General features: G+C 41.1%; 1 protein-coding gene across 6 annotated transcripts in view; it reads left to right on the top strand.

Moving 5' to 3' along the window:
- Nucleotides 1–3,740: 3,740 nt before the first annotated feature.
- Nucleotides 3,741–21,986, top strand: part of mab21l3 (mab-21-like 3) — a 48,097-nt gene continuing 29,851 nt past the window's right edge. For 2 of the 6 annotated variants that reach the window (XM_080203785.1, XM_080203782.1), the window contains exons 1-3: nucleotides 3,741–3,841; nucleotides 4,395–4,543; nucleotides 9,392–9,532. In XM_080203785.1, coding sequence (XP_080059911.1) covers nucleotides 4,496–4,543; nucleotides 9,392–9,532 — 189 coding nt within the window. In that variant the 5' untranslated portion in view covers nucleotides 3,741–3,841; nucleotides 4,395–4,495. Of the gene's footprint in view, nucleotides 3,842–4,394; nucleotides 4,544–8,564; nucleotides 8,616–8,643; nucleotides 8,963–9,391; nucleotides 9,533–21,986 lie in introns of those variants that run through there. The other 4 variants (XM_080203784.1, XM_080203787.1, XM_080203786.1 and 1 more) reach the window with 4 other exon arrangements.

Here is a 21,986-nt window from a genome sequence, read left to right as displayed (position 1 = left end):
TACTCTTATCACAATTCCTCATGATCTTGAACACTTCTATGAAATGTCCTTTTAACCATGTTTGCTCCAAAAAGAGCAATCCCAGCTTCTCTAGTCTCTCCACATAGAGTCACAGAGGTTTAAAGCATGGAAACAGGCCCTTCAGCCCAATTTGTCCATGCCATTCTTTTTGTTAAAACCGCTAAGCTAATCCCAATTGTCCACATTTGGCCTGTATCCCTCTACACCCATTGTATCCATAAATTAAGTGACTGGAGAATTTGAAATGCATTTTGGAAAAAACAATCGTATTTTTCATTAGATTACTGCAGAAACAATGTTTGCAAGTTGACTAAAAACAGAAAATATTTCACTATCAGGTGGCAATTTCCAAGGCAAATGCAACATTGAGATGTGTAAAATTACCTATAAGACCAAGGAAATCCTGCTGACAGTCCGTACGGAGAGTAGTATTCACATTTTGTCACTGTATTTTTGAAAAATCAAGACCAGCCGATAAAAATCAAAGAAAGGCAACCTAGATAAAGGTAGATAAAACCAAATTTTAAATTAATAAGCTTTGAAGGAGGAAAGCTTTTCTTTAAGGTTATTGGAGAATAAAGAGGAATAACATCTCTCTCTCTCTCTCTCTCACTCTGGAAGTGAAAAATGCCTTCAACTGAGTGTAGATGGAAACAAAGCCATCACCTGAATTCTACTGAAAACCACCTAACTTCGATGGCTACAACATTCCGTAATCTTTTGCTTCATGAACAAGCAAAGAACTTACTCATGCATTCTTTTGACTTCTATTTGGAATTAACTTACAGATTTCTGTTCTGTGTATGTGACTGTCTTTAATTTTTTTCTTGTGTTTTAGTAAATACACTTTTAACAAACTTATTCTTTCTTTAACTCAAGAAAGCTTGATTTGATTGGCTCCTTGGTCAAAAGTACATCCCGTTGGAGCTGGAAAAATAACTATAGGGAATATTATTATTTAAAACTTTGTTGGTTAAAAGGGAGCCAGCTCACTCGTCCTCATCCAGACATAACAAAATGGAAAATGCCAGACCCAGCATAATTGCTTTTTAGCACCAAAAAGATGTTCACTTAAAGAATCAATTGCCACTTAGTAAAATTAATAAAAAGAACAAAGAATAAAGAGAATTGCAGTGCAGGAACAGGCCCTTCTGCCCTCCAAGCCTGCACCGACCACACTGCCTGTGTGAACTAAAACCCCTCACCTTCTGGGAACCATAAATCTCTATTCTCATCCTAATCACTATCATATCCACTTCCACTACCTCCCCCCAGCAGTGAGTTCCAGGCACCCACCACTCTCTGCATAAAAAATTTGCTTTGTACATCTCCTTTAAACCTTGTCCCTCACACCGTAAGCCTACATTCACTAGTAATTGACTCTTCCATCCTTGGAAAAAGTTTCTGACTATCCACTCTGTCCATGCTACTTATATTCCTGTAGACTTCTATCAAGTTGCCCCTCAACCTCCATCGTTGCAGTGAGAACAAACCAAGTTTCTCCAACTTCTCCTCATAGCTAATGCCCTCCATACCAGGCAACATCCTGGTAAATCTTTTCTGTACGTTCTCCAAAGCCTCCACATCCTTCTGGTAGTGTGGCAACCAGAATTAAACACTATATTCCAAGTGTAGCTTAACTATAAAACTGCAAGATGACTTGCCAATTTTTAAATTCAATGCCCCAGTCAATGGAGATAAGCATGCCATGTGCCTTCTTGACTACCTTCTCCACCTGTGTTGCCACTTTCAGTGACCTGTGTACCTGTATATCCAGGTCCCTCTGCCTATCAATACTCTTAAGGGTTCTGCCATTTATCATTAAATATTTATTTAATATTAGATCTTCCAAAATGCATTACCTCACATTTTTCCGGATTAAACTCCATCCGCCATCTCTCCGCCCAAGTCTCCAGCTGATCCATATCTTGCTGCATTCTCCAATGGTCCTCATCACTATTCGCAAACCCACCAACTTTTGTGTCGTCCACACAAACAAACTTGAAAGAAGTACTCAGCAGAGGATTGTGAACCTAATGTTGAGGTTATGAAAGTGGTTTTTGTCAGTCATGACATTGGGTTAAATGCCTGGGCAATTTAGATGAATTGAAAAATTTCTTACTTTATGACTGGGAGCCTTATACTTGTTCTAGAAATCAATTTGATGATAAGCTGGAGAATGTTGTTTTGATATCTTCCATTCCATGAACTGATCTATGAGAGCTAAATCTTGCAAATATTAATTCAGTTTTCTGTGCAGAGTGGGTTTTAAAGTTAATTTTAAAATTTATTTTTATTACTGTCACAAATAGGCTTACGTTAACACTGCAATAAAGTTACTGTGAAAATCCCCTAGTCACAGTTTGGCATCTGTTTGGGTACACTGAGGGAGAATTTAGTACAGCCAATGCACCTAAACTGCATATCTTTCGAACTGTGGGAGGAAACCAGAGCACCTAGAGGAAATCCACACAGATATGGGGACAATGTGCAGACTCTGCACAGACAGTGACCTGAGGCTGAAATTCAACCCAGGTCCCTGGTGCTGTAAGGCAACAGTGCTAACCACTGTACCACCGTGCTGTCCTATGCCACCGTGTAACAGGTCATATTGCACTAAGTAATGCATAGATCAGCTTCTAAAAGAAAATTCCAGGGAAGAAATGTTCTTCTTCAGAATTGGGTACATTCATAAACTTCAAACTTTGTATAACAAAGTTTACAGAGATGGGAAGTTGAAGACAAATATTTCACAGATAGCTTCGAGATGCCAGAAAGCTGAGTTTGAAGGAACGAAGTCTGATTATTTGTTTTGCTAGTGTTTAATGGCGGGGAGAGAGGAAGTTTCTGAACACTGAACATCTGTGAAAAAGGGTACCAAGCTAAATGTTATGCTCTTCCCAGATGATAGCAGGGCAGTTGCTACACTATAGACTAGGCAATACAAGAGTTACCCCAATGAGAGTTGATGACTTGTGGCACTGAGAATGGGATTCCATGTATATGAACACACTTACTATTTAATGTAGTGGTCATTCCACCTCACCTGTCTCCCCTATGAAATTGCAGTCAAAGATTAAATTAGAAATAACAATTATATATAACAACACACTGTTGTATTGTCCAAAAACGGGAAATGCTGTAAAATCTCAGCAGGTCTGACAGCATCTGCGGAGAGAGAATAGAGCCAACGTTTAGAGTCTGGGTGACAGCCCTAACAAAGGGTCATCTAGACTTGAAATGTTGGCTCTAATCTCTCGCCACAGATGCAGCCAGGCCTGCTGAGATTTTCCAGCATTTTCTGGTTTTGTTTCAGATTCGAGCATCCACACTATTTTGCTTTTAACAGTTGTATTGTTGACGAATAGATACAAAGTTATTACCTGCAGTACTAATAGTCAATAGAAGGGCCAGCCAAAACATTCTTTAATAAGCCGTAGATCCCTCAAGTATCAATTCTTGACCCCATGTTTATTGGCTTGTTTATTTTAAATTTAAGTGCGGGACCTTCGGGCGTGAACCTAATTGCTATTTTGAAAATTTAAAGGACATTCTTAGAATGCGGAAATGTTTAGGATTAATGGCTAATCGGGTTAATTCGTTAATTTCTAAATCCCAGTTTGCCGGCTGCTTTTGTATTGACTGCTTCTAGTTTGGCGACTCTTTCCTGTGTGACTGTGCGGCACTAGGACCTGGCGGAACTTGATGGACAAAACAAGTGAAACTCAAAAGCGATTCCTGTCCGGTAGCCTGGGAGTGTTTGCTATTTGTGGATGTCCAAGTAGCGGCAGGGAATTGGTTTCCATCTGCACGGTTTACGGTAAACCTACATTTGATGGATTCGTAGAACTAATGGGGACAATTAAGCAGGAAAGGGCTGGCAGAGAGAAATCCTGGTGATGAGCCAGAGAGAAGAAAGGCAAAGGACCACAATAGTATATCTAGAGTGTTAAAATGTTGAAACCGAAAAGAGTGGCACAGTAAGAAGTGGAGAGCACCACTAACATTAGTAACTGAAAGAGGGAAAAAGCAATGAACTGGACGGAGCATAAAATGTGAAACCGAGAGAGAGGAAAGGGGCTAGAAAAGAAACAGAGAAACAGTGGGAGGACAATCTAAAATAGAAGGGGCGAAGACTAAGAGACCTGAATCAGAGAACACAGAGCCAAGTCTAGAAAGAATCTGGGAGCATTTTTTTAATGGACAATATATAGGAAAATATCCAAAAAGAGAGAGGGAAATAGTTATATAAACGCCGAATAATTTCATAGGAACACCACAATGTTAACTGAGAGAACTTTTCATATGTAGGAATGGAAGATTGCAATCAAATAATCCAAGAAGTTATAATGGCTTGAGTTTTCTTTTCAAAGGAACAGGCAGCGAATGCACAGTTTCACAGGAGTTTAACCAGAAGACTAGAAGCGGGGTATATTGAATAGCAGAGGGAGAGAAGTGAAGAACTCTGACAGAAATGGGTGAAATTACTGAAGAGGATCTGGACTTTTACCTGCTGAACCAGGTTGGTGAAGATTTGTGTGAGACGGAATGCAGTGGAGAGAATGAAGATCATTCATGTTAAAGGGGAATATTTGTTAATAGAACTAAATTCATTTTGGAGTTTTTTTTGTTAACAATGGATTTATGACTGGCAATTTCATCTCCACACTTACTTGGTTTCCATCCATTAGGAGCTTTTAAAAAATGTACTGGTGTTTTGAATGCATCTTTGGTGGCGTTTCCTTCAATTCTCTTTGTTAAGTGTTGTTTTTAAATCACATTTCACTGTAAATTACAGCCTTATAGTCAAAAGGGATTTATCTTCAGCAGTTTATATTATGGAGTGTTAGATCCCAAAAAAAAATGTCAAGAAGTGTAATCAGACCATAGCTGACACCAAACTAAAATCAGGCATTCAAAAGTTTGGTCAAAGAGAAGCTAGAGAGAAAGGAAGAGAATTTCTTCCAGGGCTTGCAGGCTGACGATAACAGTGAGGCAAGAAGGATGTGGGGATGTACAAGTGGTCACAGGTGGAGGAGAAATATAATTTTTGCAGAGGGTTGCAGGGCTGGAGGAGAGCAGGAAGGGTGAGGCCATGAACATTATAACTTTCAAATCAAAGTGTTGATGGACTTGAAGCCAATGTAAGTTAGCCAGCACAGATTGTTTGGTGAACATTAGGATATGGACAGCAGATTGTATGATGAGCATAACGTGTACGAAGGTTGGATGCTGACCACATTATAATAGTCCAGTCTGCAGCTCACAACAACCCAGCTGAGAGTTTTATCGTGAATGATATTAGAAGTGGTTGTCAGCTCAGAATCTTAATGCAGGATCGTCTAGGATGCTGCGGTGCAAGCAGTCAGGTTCAGTTAGAGTGGGGAAGGGGAGGGATGGATAGCTGGGGACTAGAGTTTGTGGCAGGGAGCAAAGATGATGGCCTGGATTTTCCCCATGTTTAGCTAATGCAAATTGCAACTCATCCAGTAGTGGGTGTTGAAGAATCTGTCAAATCTCTCTGCAGTGAGGTAGAACTGGAGGTTGCCAGCGTACAATAGGAGTTGATGTGATTTTGTGTGGTATTACTGAGGGGCCGTATGTTGGTGAGGAATAGGAGGGGTCACAGATTCTGGGGAAAAAACCAGAGGTAATGGTGTGGCTGCTGGGAGAGAATCTATTTAAAAAATTATTTTTGAACTGAACAGGTCAAATTGTTGTTTTTCATCTGTGGAGAAGAGCTTGAGTAGAGACCTTCAATATAAGAGAGACACCTAGAAATTCAAAAGAAAGTTATTTGCCTATAGAGCAGTGCCGATGTGGAATTTGTTAACTCAAGGAGTGGTTGAAACAAAGTAGTGTGGAACATATTTAGAATACACATGAGGGAGAAGTGAATAGAGTGTAACACTGGTTCAGATGAGGGAAGATGGGAGGAGACTCCAATGGACCATAAACACTGGCATGGGGTGATTGACCCAGTTTCTCTTTCATATATCCTTTTTTTTAATTAGAAAATGAGACAACAGTTCCATTCAGTTGGACACTGGGACAGAGGCATGGTGTGGACCCCAGACTTAATAATTGCAAACAGGTCGTAGCATGATCGGACTTTAATTCATGCCAATTCAGCACTGTGACAGGAGTGAAAACCTGAAGTCACAGGAAAGATAGCCACTGATAAGCAGTGTCTGAATACTGACTGTTTAGACTCATACCAAAGTACCAAAGGGCTACTAACCTCCTTGGAACTGTACTTCGGTGTACTCAAATGTCTTCAAAAATTAAAATAAGGGGAGAAATAAAAGCATTAAATATTCTGCCGCATTTTCTCCAGCTTAATAATGATCATATTCTAGGATCCTACAGTGCAAGAAGGAGACCATTGGCCCACTGAGTCTGCACCAACCACAATCCCACCTAGGCCCTATCCCCATAACCTCATGCATTTATGCTTGACACCTAAGGGACAATTTAACACGGCCAATCCACCTAACCCGCTGTGGGAGGAAACTGGAGCACCCAGAGAAAATCCACGCAGACGTAGGGAGAATGTGCGGCATTTGCACAATCATCCAAACCGGGAATCAAACCTGGGATCTTTGCACTGTGAGGCAGTGGTGCTAACCACTGTGCCACCATGCCACCCTCTTGGAAATAAAACAAATGGTCTTTTCAGTTGTTTGACTTGTGCTCCACATAATCCTTAATGATATGATTATCCCATTCACATTTTTGTGAGGAAGGGCTCCAGCTGCCTTGGCTCCACATCTGGAACTTGCTTCCTAAATCTTGCCAGCTTGTCCCTTTCTGCCCACTTTCAAAGGTTTCCTCAAATTCTATCTCTTTGGTTACTTTTTTCCTATGACTCTCTACTACTCCCTTTTTCATCTTTTTGAAATACCTTGGATTGTTCTACTGAGTTAACTGTGCAATAGATGTGATTGTAAAGTTGGGCCTTGGTGTAACATGCAGCATGTTGTCAGAGACAGAGGTTCAAATATTAGTCCAAGCTAACATTGGCTGGATGACTGATTTGCACCATTTCTTGGTAGTACAGACCTTGCATATTGCTGAAAAGAGGGACTTTTTGCTGAAGCTTTCATCTCGCTCTCATCAGGACAAGTGTAAGGATGCCAAATTTCAAACAACTTGCATTACAAGAGGGAAGAGTGCTGATTGGATGACAAGTTGACTCCAATTAGCCAAGGTGTTATCATTGCAAAGTATATGCTCCCCACATTTCTAGGTAATGTAAAACTGAGTGCCAGACAAATCTTTGGGACTGTTGGTGGGAATTTATGGCCTCGCTTATCCTGAAACGGTAATCCCGCCTGGGGTCAATGGACCTACCCATTGTCTGCCCTTTGCCTTCTCTGATTCCCCTGGTGGGTGGAGTGGTAAAATTTCATCCTCTCACACGTGTTCTCTCTTCAAGATTAATGATTTGTTGGGTGCCTTGCTGATGGAACTACCTCTACTGTTATCACTCCCATTGGCTAATCAGAAAGTTCAGAGTAGCATTGGCATAAACTGAAGATTACCATAAGGTGTGGAATGGGGGGCTGCAAAGGATGATAAGAGAAATTAAGCTTTGAGTGTTATCTTTTCTTTTCACATTGCTAACTGAACACAAGTAAGATCACATGAAGTGTTAAATGGGAATTCTGCTGAAGTTCAGTTAAGCTAAAATTGCTAACAACCTCTTTGTTATCTCCATTATTTAATGTCATCCCAGTTCAATAGTTCTATTACTTGAAGTTTGCTTAAAAGTGGATAATTGCAAATGAAATTAAAACATTAAAATACCCAAAATTATGGGGTAGTTTTTTGTCTTCAGTAGTCCAGTGGATTAATGGAATAAAAATCAAACAGGCAATTTGCTAAATTATTGCCTAGACGCTGTAAAAATTCCACCCCTTATCAATAGTTGCCTGCTTGGCTTGAAGACTTGTGTGAGCTAACAATTTTCAGCCTAATGTTGACAAAACCAAGGAAGTCTGGATCATGTTGTCCAGTGCTGGATAAGCTTAGCAGGTCTGGCAGCATCTATGGAGAGAAAAACACTTAATGTTTTGGATCTACAGACCCATCTGCAGAAAGATCATTCATGTAGATGAGTCATTCCTATTTAAAACCATTTTGGCGGGTTTTCCTGCAAATGAAGAGTACTTTCAAAATGCAACCTATGTTTATGAAATTAGCTTTATAAGAAGTGACAGAAATGTTTTTAATGTGACATTTAAGGAGAGTTTTAGACTTTTAATTGGTAATGGGGTTGACAGGTTATGGGAATGAGGAGCATATCAATCATGATCAAATGGTGGGGTGGACTCAATGTCCGAATGGCCTAATTCTGCTCCTGATTATAAATTATATCTTATAATTTGCTGCCAATGTCTAATTCACTGTTAACATGTAATCAAACTTTGACTTGAGGCCTTTAAACTGCTTTAAGGACAGTAGTAAAAAGTTAAATTCAACTGTTAATAGTAACTTATAAACATTACTCAGTCAAACATGTCCTGTGTGCGAGGCTGCATTACCCAGTACGTTACAGTCAAGCTGGTATAAGCATGTGGAATGGTGAAAATGTTAGTTTATCTCTGATTTTTAAAAAATAATATCAGCACTTTTTTTGCAAACTGTCATTTGAATTGAAAGCTGCTGTGTTTTTTTGCTTGGCATCCTTCCACATCAGAAAACGGGGGAGTTTTCTTATACACACCAATAGGTGGAAATATCAGTCCTTCCAAGAATGATTTACTTCTTGCCTTTGTTGTTCTACTGCCAAACGGAAGCAAACTGGTGAAGCTTGCGCTGAGGTACGCTGGCCAGGGTAATACTGTGGGTTTTCTTTCCCTTTTTGATTGTGGTGGGAAGGTCCCTTTATGGTATGGAGCTCAAGATTGCTTACAATTTGTTCAAAGATCTTACCCAGGTAATAATTTAGAGCATGGATAATTTTACACTATTGAGGTGGGGTTGGAGATGAGCCTATTGTTGGGGTAAGAATACAAGAAGTTAAACATGCATCTGACCTATGCTATATTTAATTGGGGATTGTTTATGTGAAAAGTTGAACATGTTTATAGTCACTCCCCTACTTATCCTTCAATTTGAGTAATTGCGCTTGTGCTTGTGCTTGTCTTGTACTGTAATAGACATGAAAGCAAACAGCCTGGTATCATCCAACACCAGGTTTAAAAAATGACCATCTGATTAGTTTGAACTGGGAGATGTGACAGCAGTGCAGAGACAATTGGCTGGTGGGATCATATTCAATTGATGTTCAGAATAAGTGCACCAGTGTATTCTAACTGTGTTATGCCCAAAAGAGAGCTTGAACTCTCTTCAATTTCTTTGTCAGGTGGATCTGCGTCGCCGGCAAGTTTCAAAGACTGAAGAAGAAGTTTATGCCATTGTTCAGGAACTGACTTCAGCGATAGCAGCAGAGGATAGTCGCTTTCAGCCCATTTCTCATTCTGGAATTAACAATGAAAACCTCAAGGTAATATCTAGATTAGCATCCCTGTTGACCTGTAAAGTTTAGTTTGCTAGTAGTTTGTCTAGAACTTGGATTTTAAGTCTCTAGTAGAAGGTTACTTCAATAGCATGCTGAACCCCAGGGAAGTTCAATCCATGAACAATCCTTGAACTTTGTGATTACTTATTTTGAAGGATAGTTATGGTATTAGAAGATTATTGTCTATCATGGTGACATTAGTGTGAAACGTGGCAGTAAGATGACCATTCAGCTAATTGATGTTGGAAACAATATTTAGTTTTGAAATAGGGATGCAGTAGAATTACTAGCACATGTACCCTATGATGGTAGAATACATCTCATTCCCCACTTGGTTGCCAGTTTTGAAGCTGAGGCCTGCCTATGACCTGAACAGGACTAACACCACTTTGAGAGGAGACTTTAGTAGATCTCGGACTGATTGTTCAGTGGCTTGACATAGGGAAGCACTTCATTGTGGACCAAGTGGGGGAAAAACAGGATTGGTCTTTGAGCTATCAATGATTGTGGAGAAGGAATAGGTTTTGCCTGTGCCACTGAAGAAAAATAGTTGTTAAAGATAATTTTCTGGAACAGAAATCATGATCAGAATCAGAATGGGGATTGGTTTAATGGACAATGAAATGTGGATTTTCTTCTATATTTTGTATCTTCATACAGCACTGAAATAGTCCAGCACAGATGTTTTTAATGGGGAAAGATTGCGCAATAGTTGTTTTGTGATGTTGCAAATCCCTCCTGTGGCCGACTATTTAAAGACTCCTGCCACACACTAAAGTGACGATTCCTTTTTTTTTGCTGTCCATGGTGAACTCCAGTTATGTTGTTTTTCTTCTTTTTTTTTATATTCTTGGTCATCTGTGGGCAGGAATTTCCTAGCTGACAGGTTCAAATAGGGATCAGAAACACGCATTGAGTAGGGAACAGTCACTTAATGTGCTTTTCCCTACAGCTGCCAGAAGGAAGGTTCTCCATCCAATCTAAGGTTTGTGGGTGGGCTGTCTAAATTAGAGGGCCTTCCAGCTTGAAAGGGTCTTCACCCCTTGACATTCAATGGAATTGCCATCACTGAATTCCCCACTATCATCATCATCATGGGGTTACTATTGATTAGGATCTGGGCTGGACTGGCCAGCATAATTACACTGGCTGCAAAAGCAGTTCAGGGGCTTGGAATTCTGCGGCAAGTAGCTCACCTTCTGACTCCCCAGAGTCCATCCATCATCCACAAGGCACAAGTCAGGAGTGTAATAGAATACTATTGACTTCCCTAGATAAGTGCAGCTCCAACTTAAAGGTCGACACTGCCATCCAGGACCAAGCAACTTGTTTGATTTGTACCCCTTCCACAAACATTCAATCCCACCACCATCGCTGTACAGTGGCAGCAGTGTGTGCCATCTACAATATGTACTGCAGGAATTCACTAAGCATCCCTAGATAGCATGTTCCAAACTCACCATCAGCTCAACAAGAAGCCCATTCAATTTTGTGCATCCCCACTCCCCACCTGCCTGAAAACAATGCGGGCAATGCACACGCTTTATCATAAAATCCCTGCAGTGCAGAAGGAGACCATTCAGCCCATTGAATCTGCTGACAGAACATTTCATCCAGGCCCACCCCCCCCACCCCTGCAATCCCATGTATTTACTGATTAATCTCCCTAACCTATACATCTTGGGGTGCTAAGGGATAATTTACCATGGCCATTCCACCTAAGACCCATAAGGTTTTTTCCCCACAAAGAGCATCCTGCCTAGTCCACCCCCATGTCTCCTTGAGCTGTGTAGAGGGCAAGAAGAAAATAGTTATTTTTCAAATGAGTCTTAGACTAAAGAAGGTGTGTGTCTGGGATGTAGTCTGATTTTGCTGCACTGTGCCAAGTTACACATAGTCCAATGCTGTGTCATTGCACCAGCTGGAGGAGGATTCGAAGAAAGGAGGGTGCATTTGGTAACCTTTTTCATTGGTTTCAGTCAGAATTTCTTTGCTAATGAAAATGAACTTTGTCATTTCAACTTGCAACGGCATTATCAAGTTCTGCAGAAGGAAGTCCTGGAGAACCTTTGCAAAAGACAGAATAAGTAACAGTCTGTTTGAATTATTGAATTTCATGAGTGCAAATCTGATTTACCCTATCAAATCTTTTTTCAATGCTAAGTGAATCCTTTGCTGTGTACTTAAGCAAGGTTTATAAAACTTGGCATTTCACCAAAAGCAAAATAATGGCAATAGCTTCCCATTAATAGTAGGGGTAATTCTCCTGGCTCGATGTGCTGTTTTAGCAATGCAGCAGGCCAAGAGACACAGTTTCTAGAGTCATTAGCTCCACCAGGATTCAAGTCTTTGGGAGAGAGGCGAGTGATCAGGACTGAGTATCAAAGTGGCGGGGGTATCAGAATTGTTGTGGGGGGGGTGCCGATGGGGGCTGCTGGTCATAGTGGTGGGGGGGTTGGGTTTGTTCTGGGGGCCAATGATGAAGGGCTTCTGCGCGTATGCTGACAGATTGATGCATGTGCAGTGGCCTGCTCAGCACTATGCTGCTGGCCTCTCCAGTGGGAGTAACCCCTGCCTCCTGAGCTTTCACATGAGTCAGGCTAGTGCTCTCTGCAGTGCGCAGAGTGTGGGAGTTTCATTTTGAAATGCCTACTGAGAAAAAACAGTCAGATTTACCCCAGTTTTTGCGCGAATTCGACATTTTAGAATTTTTCGGGAAAATTGCCCCCAATATCTAAAAGAATGGGAATAAATGAAAAGTAAATCGACATGATTCTGTGATGTAGTCCCTGAGTGTTGAAGCTAACATCTGGAAAAAAGCTCTAAATAACTACCAATGGTTGAGAATATTTCCACCTTGCTCTGAATTGATCTAATTTCCTTAATTTTGTTCCTGAAAAAGTTACCAAATACATGAAGGTTAAACTGAAAGTCAATTCATTGTGGAATCATGGGGGTTTGGGATGGGTTTGATTTGATTTATTATTGTCACATGCACCAAGGTACGGTGAAAAGTATCGTCTTGTGTTCTGTCAATACAAATCATACTATACGTGGCTCGCAAAGAGTCACTACACTCCAGTACCATCTTGAAACATGGATACAGTCAATTTACAGTGGGATCAGTACCACATCCCCATTGTCTCCATCTCTGGCTGCAGGTATGTTAGGGGTGTGTGTGGAAGTCAGGGTTCTTCAAATGAAGGAACATGACCAATAAGGGAAAGAAATAAAGTTTTGAAATGAACTAAAACAACAGGTAGGAACTTCTACAATGTCCCGCATTATAATCTTGGTCAACTCCCCACAGGAGTTTGATAGAGCAGAATGTAAGTTGACACCAGCTATCTCTTTCTACCCATGACGCTGCTTCCACACATGGTTCTATAAGATTCCTGGACCATATCAACGTTGAAGCAGCATGCAGAAAATAAGGTGGAAAAAATATCTGCTGCTCCATCAATCTGTTCTTTCCTGCTGAAATGTCAAATATAACACTGTATGTATGCTTTCTGTCCCACCCATGGCCATGTGATCACCTTGAAGAGGCTTAAAACTAAATCAGAACAGTGGTGAGTTTGGGGAGCATAGAGAATTATTCTCCAATCCTGTGATTGAAGTTAGTCCAGGGGACTCTGGCACGACCCAAAGCACCCAAGAAAATGCAGAATTTAAGGAACTAGGCAACTTCATCGAGTGAGCCAAGAAATGATCCTTCAACAAGGAAGAGAATTACATCTTTCCTTTCGATTTACTAGAAGTCTGAGTGTTAAAAGTAAGAGATCCGTTCTACTGCAGTCACTAAATGCATTGAACTGAAGAGTTCAGAAAACTTTGGCTGATTATTGCCCAGCAGTGAATTGTCATTAACGTGCCTTGGAATGTCCAAAGATGGTCAGAGTAAAAATTCACCAAAGCGGGAGGTTAAAGAAACAATGAAAATGACAGAGTAAGAAAGCTGGCAGAGTATCGTATAAAATAATTAGTGGGGGGGAGGGGACAAAACAACAGAAAAGGGGGGGGGAGATGAATCGTTTCATAAAGAAATAAATGATAAACTGAATAAAGAAAACATTGAAGGCATAATTGGCAGCAAAAGAAGAATGGAGTGTTTAAATGGAGTGAATTCTGTAGGTTAATGTTAATCAAGTCTATAAAATACAAACTATAAATATTGTGAACTGAGATTGAGTTAATTTTGTTCTTATTTAGATTTTGGAGACTATTGCATGACTTATGCCATTTAAAAGAATTTGAGTTAGTGTGGAACCTGCCACAACGAAACTTCCAGCAAATGATGGAGCTGGTGTGATATTTCCATTTGTTACTTGTTTTCTCTCCCCCCTGGGCTGATTTGTACCACTGACACCTCGACACGTTCCAGCAAAATAATTATTTTCAAGCATGATAGAAGCAATAGGTTCCTAGCTAATTATCACTCAATGTACTTGGACTCAAGTTTAACTCTTCACAGCTGAATGCATTTGATGCCTATAATAGCACTGACTTCTATTCCCTTCCTCATGACACAATTTGGGTCTGAAATGAAGTAAATCCTTGAATAGGTCAAAAATCAGTTTATCCCATTCCTGCTTCTTGTTTGGTTTGCCAGCACAATTATTTGGACCTTTGAATAAATGGCCTAGATGCACATCTCTTTCAAACAGGACCCTACTTATAAATGGCTATTCTGGTGTACCAATGGGAATCACTACAAACTGATCCACAAAACAGCTCTTATTCTTAAATCTTTCAGCTCACTTACAGTCCAAATGAAGCCCACATTTTCCCACAATTGTCTACCCCCTTCACTTTAGATATACCTTCTGGTTTGATTTCCCAGTTTCCATCTCTGATACACTGCTTGCAGCTGGCTGGCAGTAACCCAGTAAAGCACAGTCCTCCAAAATGACTTGGGCTTCAAGGCAAGAATTTTGAGAGAGGGTATGCGAGCGGTCTTCCTCCAACCTTCCAAATAAAAATCAACCCTGATCTATTCTATTTAATTTTGTATCTTTTTCAATTTCTTTCCCTCCTTGCTTTTTTTTGTTATTCATTCATGTGCATCGCTGGCTGGCCAGCATTTGATGCTGTTGTTCAGTGGGTAGTTGAGAGTCAACCAAACTGCTGTGGTTCTGGAGTCACATGTAGGCCAGACCAGGTAAGAGTGGCAGATTTCCTTCCTAAAGTACATGAGTGAAACGGATGGGTTTTTTTGACAATTGTTTCATGGTCATCAGTAGATTCTTAATACCAGATTTCTTTTTTGTTGAATTCAAATTCCAGCATTTGTCTTGGTGGGATTTGAACTCCAGAACACTGGCTGAGTTTCTGGATTAATCATCCAGCGATAATACCACTATAGGCCATCGCCTCCCCTTGGGCTTATCCTATCTTTCTACAAGCCTAGACAGCAATAGTTGATAGCATGTGGATCTGTAGTATGGCCTTAAACTTATGTGTTGTTGCAGGACTGCAGACTTCTGATCTGTATACCACTTCCCACTCATCACTCATCACTACGGACCCAGCCCCTTTACTCCGGTGGGACCATGATGTGCTGCCCGCTGGGAGGGTCTGGAAAATCCTGGCCATATAAGTCACTGGATAGGAATGGCCAGCCCAGGAGCACTGAGACAATTGTATTGCCTCTACCTCTGTCTTAGCTGAGGTCAGTCAAATGTCAACATTGGCTTAGTGATAGGCCATGTGAGCGAAAATGATATGGGATGAATTTTATAGTACCTTTTACGAACTCAATTGCCCCACGTTGCTTCATAGAGGTATTATAAAGCAAAGCACGATATTGAACCATGTAAGGAGACATTAGGTCTCCTGATCAAAAGTTTGGTCAAAGTGGTAAGTTTTGGGAAGTGCCTTAAAGAAGAAAAGCAAGACAGAGGTGCAGGGAGGAAATCCTATGTTACTGTTTATGGAGTTTGTGTGCAAATTCACTGCCACACTTCCCTCTAACAGAATTTTGGATTGTAATCCACAAGAATAGCATTGAAAATCTTGGGCCTGAATTTCACACCTGTCGGGCATATAGGATCGCCAGGGCTGGACCCTACAGGTCTCTGCTTCTTGCTGGGAATGTTTAAACAATGCAGTTTTATGCTGGCTAGCTAATTAAGGGCTGTCCAGCTTGAAACACCTCCCCACGTTAGAGAAGGGCTGCCAGCAGAGGTGGGAGTGCCTAGCAGATGGTTTCAAATTTGCTGAGGCAGAAGATTGCCAAGAGTACAAGAAACTCCAAATATAAGCTGTAGCAATGGCATCAGCACCTGCTTGACATGTGTGCAGGAGGGCAATGCTGGTGCCTCTCCCTATTTCTCAGACCAGTGTGTGAGCACTCTGAGGCAATGAGTGTCAGCAGGGAAATCCAGATGCTGCAGGATGGAAATTGCTGCCCAGGTCACTTGTCTGTCATGGTTCAATGCACCTGGATTGACAAAGGTATAATCATCTCTGCTTGCCAACAAGTGGGTACTGAGTTAACATGGACCAGTGGAGAAATCTTACCGGGTGGCCGTCTTTAGTGGCACTTGGGTATAAGCCTGGCTGCCTTTGTCTGTCATGATGTGGGTCGATAGTAGTCATGGGTATGCCGGCGTTGGACTGGCGTAAACACAGTAAAAAGTCTGACAACACCAGGTTTTAGTCCAACCTATTTATTTGATAATATTCTCACAAGCTTTCGAGGGGTTACCCTCTTCGTCAGGTGAATGGAGAGTTCTGGCCTCAGACAGAGCATATAAAGCACAGACAGTTTAGGTAATCTCTAAACTGTCTGTGCTTTATATGCTCTGTCTGAGGCCAGAACTCTCCATTCACCTGACGAAGAGGGTAACCCCTCGAAAGCTTGTGAGAATATTATCAAATAAATAGGTTGGACTAAAACCTGGTGTTGTCAGACTTTTTACTGCCTTTGTCTGTCCAGCAGTGAAAGAATTTGAGGATCCATCTGAAGTGTGCCTCAGTGGCTGGCTTGATGCAACTCATTAGGACACTCCACACACATCCCCCCTCGTGACACCTGAAAAAACCCTGATGCAAAACTACTGACCTTGAGCATTGGCATTGGGTGTTCCCCCCACACGGTTGGAGGTGATCTCTGGCATTATTATGTCATGGTGCCCCTAGAAAAGCAGAGCCTGCTGTAGCACCGGACCTCAGATGTGCTGAGGTAGCTAGATTGCTACTATACACTCTGGCAGCAGAATAATGGCATCTCATGTGGTCTCTTCGGCCTTGCTCTCCCCACTGCTTCTGTCTTTTTGTTTTTGTGTCACACATTCTCATACACCACCCAACACTAGTCCACACTGACAAAAGTTTGCAGCTTTTGTTTCGTTATCCCAGTTCCTTGTATATACCTGGAAAGGGAGAGAATGCATAAGCTCTAGCACTCTGTCTTTCTGAAAAAGTCGCCAGGCTTGGAGCTAAGTCAAAGCAAGTATACCTGTCTTTTGCTAACTATTTGTTTAAAGAGAGGTTTAACTTTTTAGGGAACTTTTGCTTGATAGATTAACAGATAAGACTTGCATCTTGTCCTGTTTTAAGTATTGTTCAGTTGTTATAGGTGGAGCTAATTCATTTGTTATAATTAAACTATATTGTTAAATAAAAGTTTAATCACTGAGAATCAATGGCTCTGTCTGTGGTATAGCATATAAAGATTTATTTCTCTTTCTTTATCATTATTACCTTCTTGGTCTATAGTCAAAGCAATACACAATGGAATGGAAAAGCATGCAAGATGGGTGAAAGCTCCATGTTCTGGCCCCAGGGAGGCTGAATTTCACCCATTGAATGATCTGAGACATTGATTTGCAGTTTTTCGAGAAAAATGTACAGAACTACAGATATCCTCTCGAAACTACCAGGGAGAAAGTGCTGAAAATTCTTAACTGATTATAATGTTCCTAGTTGTAAACAGGCAGAAATATGAATGTAATTCCTCAACTATCATGGAAAATCTTAGAATCCCAAAATTTGCCTTAGTCAGTCACTTTGAATCAGTAGACGTGCTAATAGTATAACATAGGAAGATTTATATACCACTCAAAATCATTATTATCGCCTTTGCCTGTAATCTTTTAAAAGTCATATGATAGGATGAGCTAAGCTTGCAGGAAAGTCCAGTTTCATTTTTATTTTTAAAATATAAGCAGTTGCTGCCTGAGTTTCTCTATTTTCAAGAGTGAACTTCTTTAAATACAATAACTCCAGGAGTTGGCTGTGAAGGAACCATGCATTTATTGGACAAAATGAAAATAAATAATAACAACAAAACTGTGATGAACACAACAGGTCCCTTCCAGGACTAAAAGGTTAATGGCCTCTCTCGGGTCTTTCTTTATACAGACTTGGTATACAAGCTCTATTTTGGCTAATTACCGATCCCCAGCGAGCTGGTATTCGACAAACCCAAATGGGAGGTCGATTAGTGATTTCCCCATGCAGATCATGGGGATTATCACAAGCTAAAAATTGGCATGCTTGTGGGGGAAATTAAATGACTGCAGTAGTTTGGAAGGAACCTGAAGCAAAATATTGCAACCTGTGAAGGCATTTCCAACTGGGAAAAGTTTGCCCCTCCCTCTCCTGTTTATTCAGCAGACAAGAGACTGAACAGACCTGTAACTAGCTGTGAAATGATAATTGGAGATATGCAGGAAAGAGATACTTGACTTGTAGAATCTACTATCTCTCCACATGCTGAAAGTGCAATGGGAATCTGAAGAGATTAGTCTAACCCACTATGGCCTGGATTTTCCCACTTCGTTGTTAAAATGGAAGCTAAACTGCATTCCTGCCCCACTAGTGTTAAACTAGTCCCAATGTATCTGTCTTTGCCTAGTTTCATTCTTTAGAGACATTCTAGTTATTTGTGGGCCTGGATTCCCAGACCACATAAGAGTAGCATATTTCCTTCATTAGACTTTTGATTTCAGATTCATCATCTGCCATGCTGGCATTTGAACCTGGTTCCTCAGAGCATTAACCTGTGTCTTTGGATTACAATGACAACGTCACTGCACACTGTCTCTTCCTTCCAAATGTTGCTGGGTGCATGCATCTTAAATATTGCAGGCTTCGCATCCTTTGCAGATGCTGCTACACTGTGTTCAATTGGGTAGAGCAGCAGAAAAGATCAACACAGACTTTTGTACTTGGCTAAATATACTTTTTCTAAAGCTGGTGCTTATATAACCACTGGCCCAACATTTAAAGACTGCCACATTTAACCTGACAAAGGGCAGTCTAAACAGAAGGGATGTACAAAGGGCATGATTTGGGCTCCATAGAAGAAGATCAATGATTGCCTTTGTATTCCTGTATAACTACTCACCATGGGACAAAGTTTGATTCCACCTCCAGGTTAGCTAAGGGAACTTGAGGCATTTATACCTGAAGTAATTTTACTTTCGTCCTCACAGCATTGAATAGTTTGCAAATGATGCCAACTTTTGTGAACTGTGGATGATAATAATTAAACTTCAAGAGGGCATAGGTTGGTGGAATGGGAAGACATTTAGCAGATGCAATTTAGTGAAGAGAAGTGTGACATAATAAAATTTTGTAGGAAGAATAGGACAGGGTAAAATTCTGAAGGGATGCAGGAATAGAGGGATTTTGGTGTATATATGTCTACATTGTTGAAGATAACAGGGCAGGTTGAGAAAGTAGTTAATAAAACATGAGATCTTAAGCTTTATTAATATAGCAGAAAAGTAAGGAAGCTATTATGAACCTTTATAAAATACATTAATCTGAGTGTTGTGTTCAGTTCTGGGTACCAAACTTTTATGAAGACGGTGCTGAAAAAGGTATGAGAATGGTTCCAGAGATGAGGATGATTTAAATAATGAGGATGGAAAGTAGAGGCTGGGGCAGCTCTCTTTTGAGAAGAGAAGGTTGAGAGGTGTTTTTTTTACAAATGGAGTTGTTCAAAATCATGAGGAGTTTGGACAGAGTACATGGGGAGAACAGAATGTTCCCAGAGACTGAAAAGTCAAAAACCAAAGGACACCACTTTAAGGTGAATGGCAAAAGAACCAGAGGCAACTTGAGAAGCATTTTACAGTGAGTCTGAGTAGCTTCGGTAACCGCTGTGTGTTGGCATATGCATGTTGTTGCCTGAAGTGACATTGGTGCAGGAAGCAGCCTGGAGTGAACAGACCTTGTAATAAAGCTCCATTAGTTTTTAACCCTCTGCACTTCCTAGCATCAATGCACAATGCAAAAGCTGGCAACTAGGGCTTCGAATGGCACTTGCTAATCTGGGAGAGAAAAAATATTTACAAAAAATCTGTAGAGAAGACTTGAAAGAAAAGCTCTTGTGTGTGCTCTGGACATCACAGGCAAGGTGGGCATTAATAACAATCCTCTGCAGAGCAATTATAGAGCTGGGAATGTCATTCTTAGAAAAGGCTGAAGTTCAGATTGTTATCTTGTTTAAGCGGGAAAAGCAAGGTAGCTGCTGAAGACATGTTGCTAAGTGTGCTTACAGGGAGCCTCCACTAGAAAGAAAATGGCAGCAGTTTTCGACATGGGTCCTTTGGTGAAAACATGGAGCAATGGGGTTTCTATGCTGAGTGTTTTGACTATTTTGAGCAGGCAAATGAAGTAGTAGAAGATACTAGGGTTGCCATGTTCCTGAGGGTGATGGGAGGAAAATTGTTCAATCTCCTGGTTTGCAAGCACATGATTCGCTGAAGCCTTTGGTGATTACAATGCACTTCAGATTCCACAAAAGACATCAAAAAGAGGGTAAATCAATTGTGCAATTCATGGCTGCATTAAAAAGACTTGCAGAGTACTGTGAGTTCACAGTGCTGAATGATACAATTTGGGACAGATCGGTCTGTGGTCTGCAAAGTGAAATGTGGAAATGGTTGCTAACCAGGACTAAACTAGCTCTGAAAAAGGCCGTGGAAATTGTTGTTTCAGTGGAGCTGGCTGCAAAAGAAGTAAAAGGTCTGACAACACCAGGTTTAAGTCCGACCAATTTATTTGATAGTAAATTCACTAGCTGTCGAGGTTACCCTCTTTGTCAGGTGAATGGAGAGTCCTGGCAAAAGAAGCTCAGCAGATGAGTTTTGAATACACACAATGTAAGCTGAGTCAACACTTAAGAGTTTCAAAACTCATCCATACTGATGTGTAAAGTCAGGGCATTTGGTTACAGAATGCTGGTGCAAGGATATAACTTTATTTATCAGTGTCACATTAGGCTTACATTAACATTGCAATGAAGTTAGCGTAAAAATCCCCTAGCAGCCACACTCCAGTGCCTGTTCAGGTAAACTGAGGGAGAATTTAATATGGCCAGTGCACCAACCACATGTCTTTTGGACTGCGGGAGAAAACTGGAGCACGCAAAGGAACATAAGAACATAAGAAATAGGAGCAGGAGTAGGCCATCTAGCCCTTCGAGCCTGCCCCGCCATTCAATAAGATCATGGCTGATCTGTCATGTCTCAGTTCCACATTCCCGCCCTCTTCCCCATAACCCTTAATCCCCTCGCTTATCAAAAACCCATCAACCCGCGTCTTAAAAATATTTAGCGAGGCAGCCTCCACCACTTCAACGGGCAGAGAATTCCAGAGATTCACCACCCTTTGAGTGAAGAAGTTCCTCCTCAACTCCGTTCTAAACCACCCCCCCCCCCCCTTTATCTTGAGGCTGTGCCCCCTAGTCCTAAACCCACACAGACGTGGGGAAAACATGCAGACTCCGCACAGAAACTGACCCAAGCAGGGAATAGAACCTCAGTTCCTGGCACTGTGAGGCAACAGTGTTAACTGCTGTGCCGCCCATATGATGAAGGAGCAGTGGGGTGCGAGGAGGTCATAATGGAGTATGTCTGCTGGAAGAAGAAGCAAGTTGCGAGCAAGAATGAACCAAAACAGTAAACAGAATAAAAGAATTGTTTGTGCTCTGTAAAAAGGCTAAGAGAAATGAAACAACTCTCTCTCTTGAGGGCAAATATCACCGTATGTGTTAGCCAGCAACAACTGGGTCATTCCACTGCTGGATGGTCAGCCAGTAAAGTTGGAAGTCAACACTGGGCTGGCAGTCTCTCTGGTGCCAGAGATTGTGTAAAGGAAAAACCCAGAAATATTTCTTTGAAAACTTCAAGAATAGTCTAGTTCTCCCGACGAGGCTATCATGATAGGTCCCCACTGATCCTTGCCATGAGGACCTTCACCAGCGAGGTTGCTGAGACAAGTGAGACAAGTGAGCCAGGACAATTGTATCCCATAATTGTATCCCATACTTAAATCTTTATTTAAACTGAGATCAGTCTTGTGTCCTTTTCGGGCACGAGGCTGATCTCGCTGAATACCCGGTCCCAGTAAGGTTGTGATAGGTGAGAAATTTGGTGCAAATCCGAATTTTCTTTCTCTCTCTCTCATGATCATGCTGGTT

The sequence above is a fragment of the Carcharhinus amblyrhynchos genome, chromosome 15 (assembly GCF_965287045.1).
Source record: "Carcharhinus amblyrhynchos chromosome 15, sCarAmb.v2.hapA, whole genome shotgun sequence".
Taxonomy (NCBI): Eukaryota; Metazoa; Chordata; class Chondrichthyes; order Carcharhiniformes; family Carcharhinidae; genus Carcharhinus; species Carcharhinus amblyrhynchos.
The sequence above is the reverse complement of the archived record's forward strand: the minus strand, read 5'-3'. Positions and strand labels throughout refer to the sequence as shown.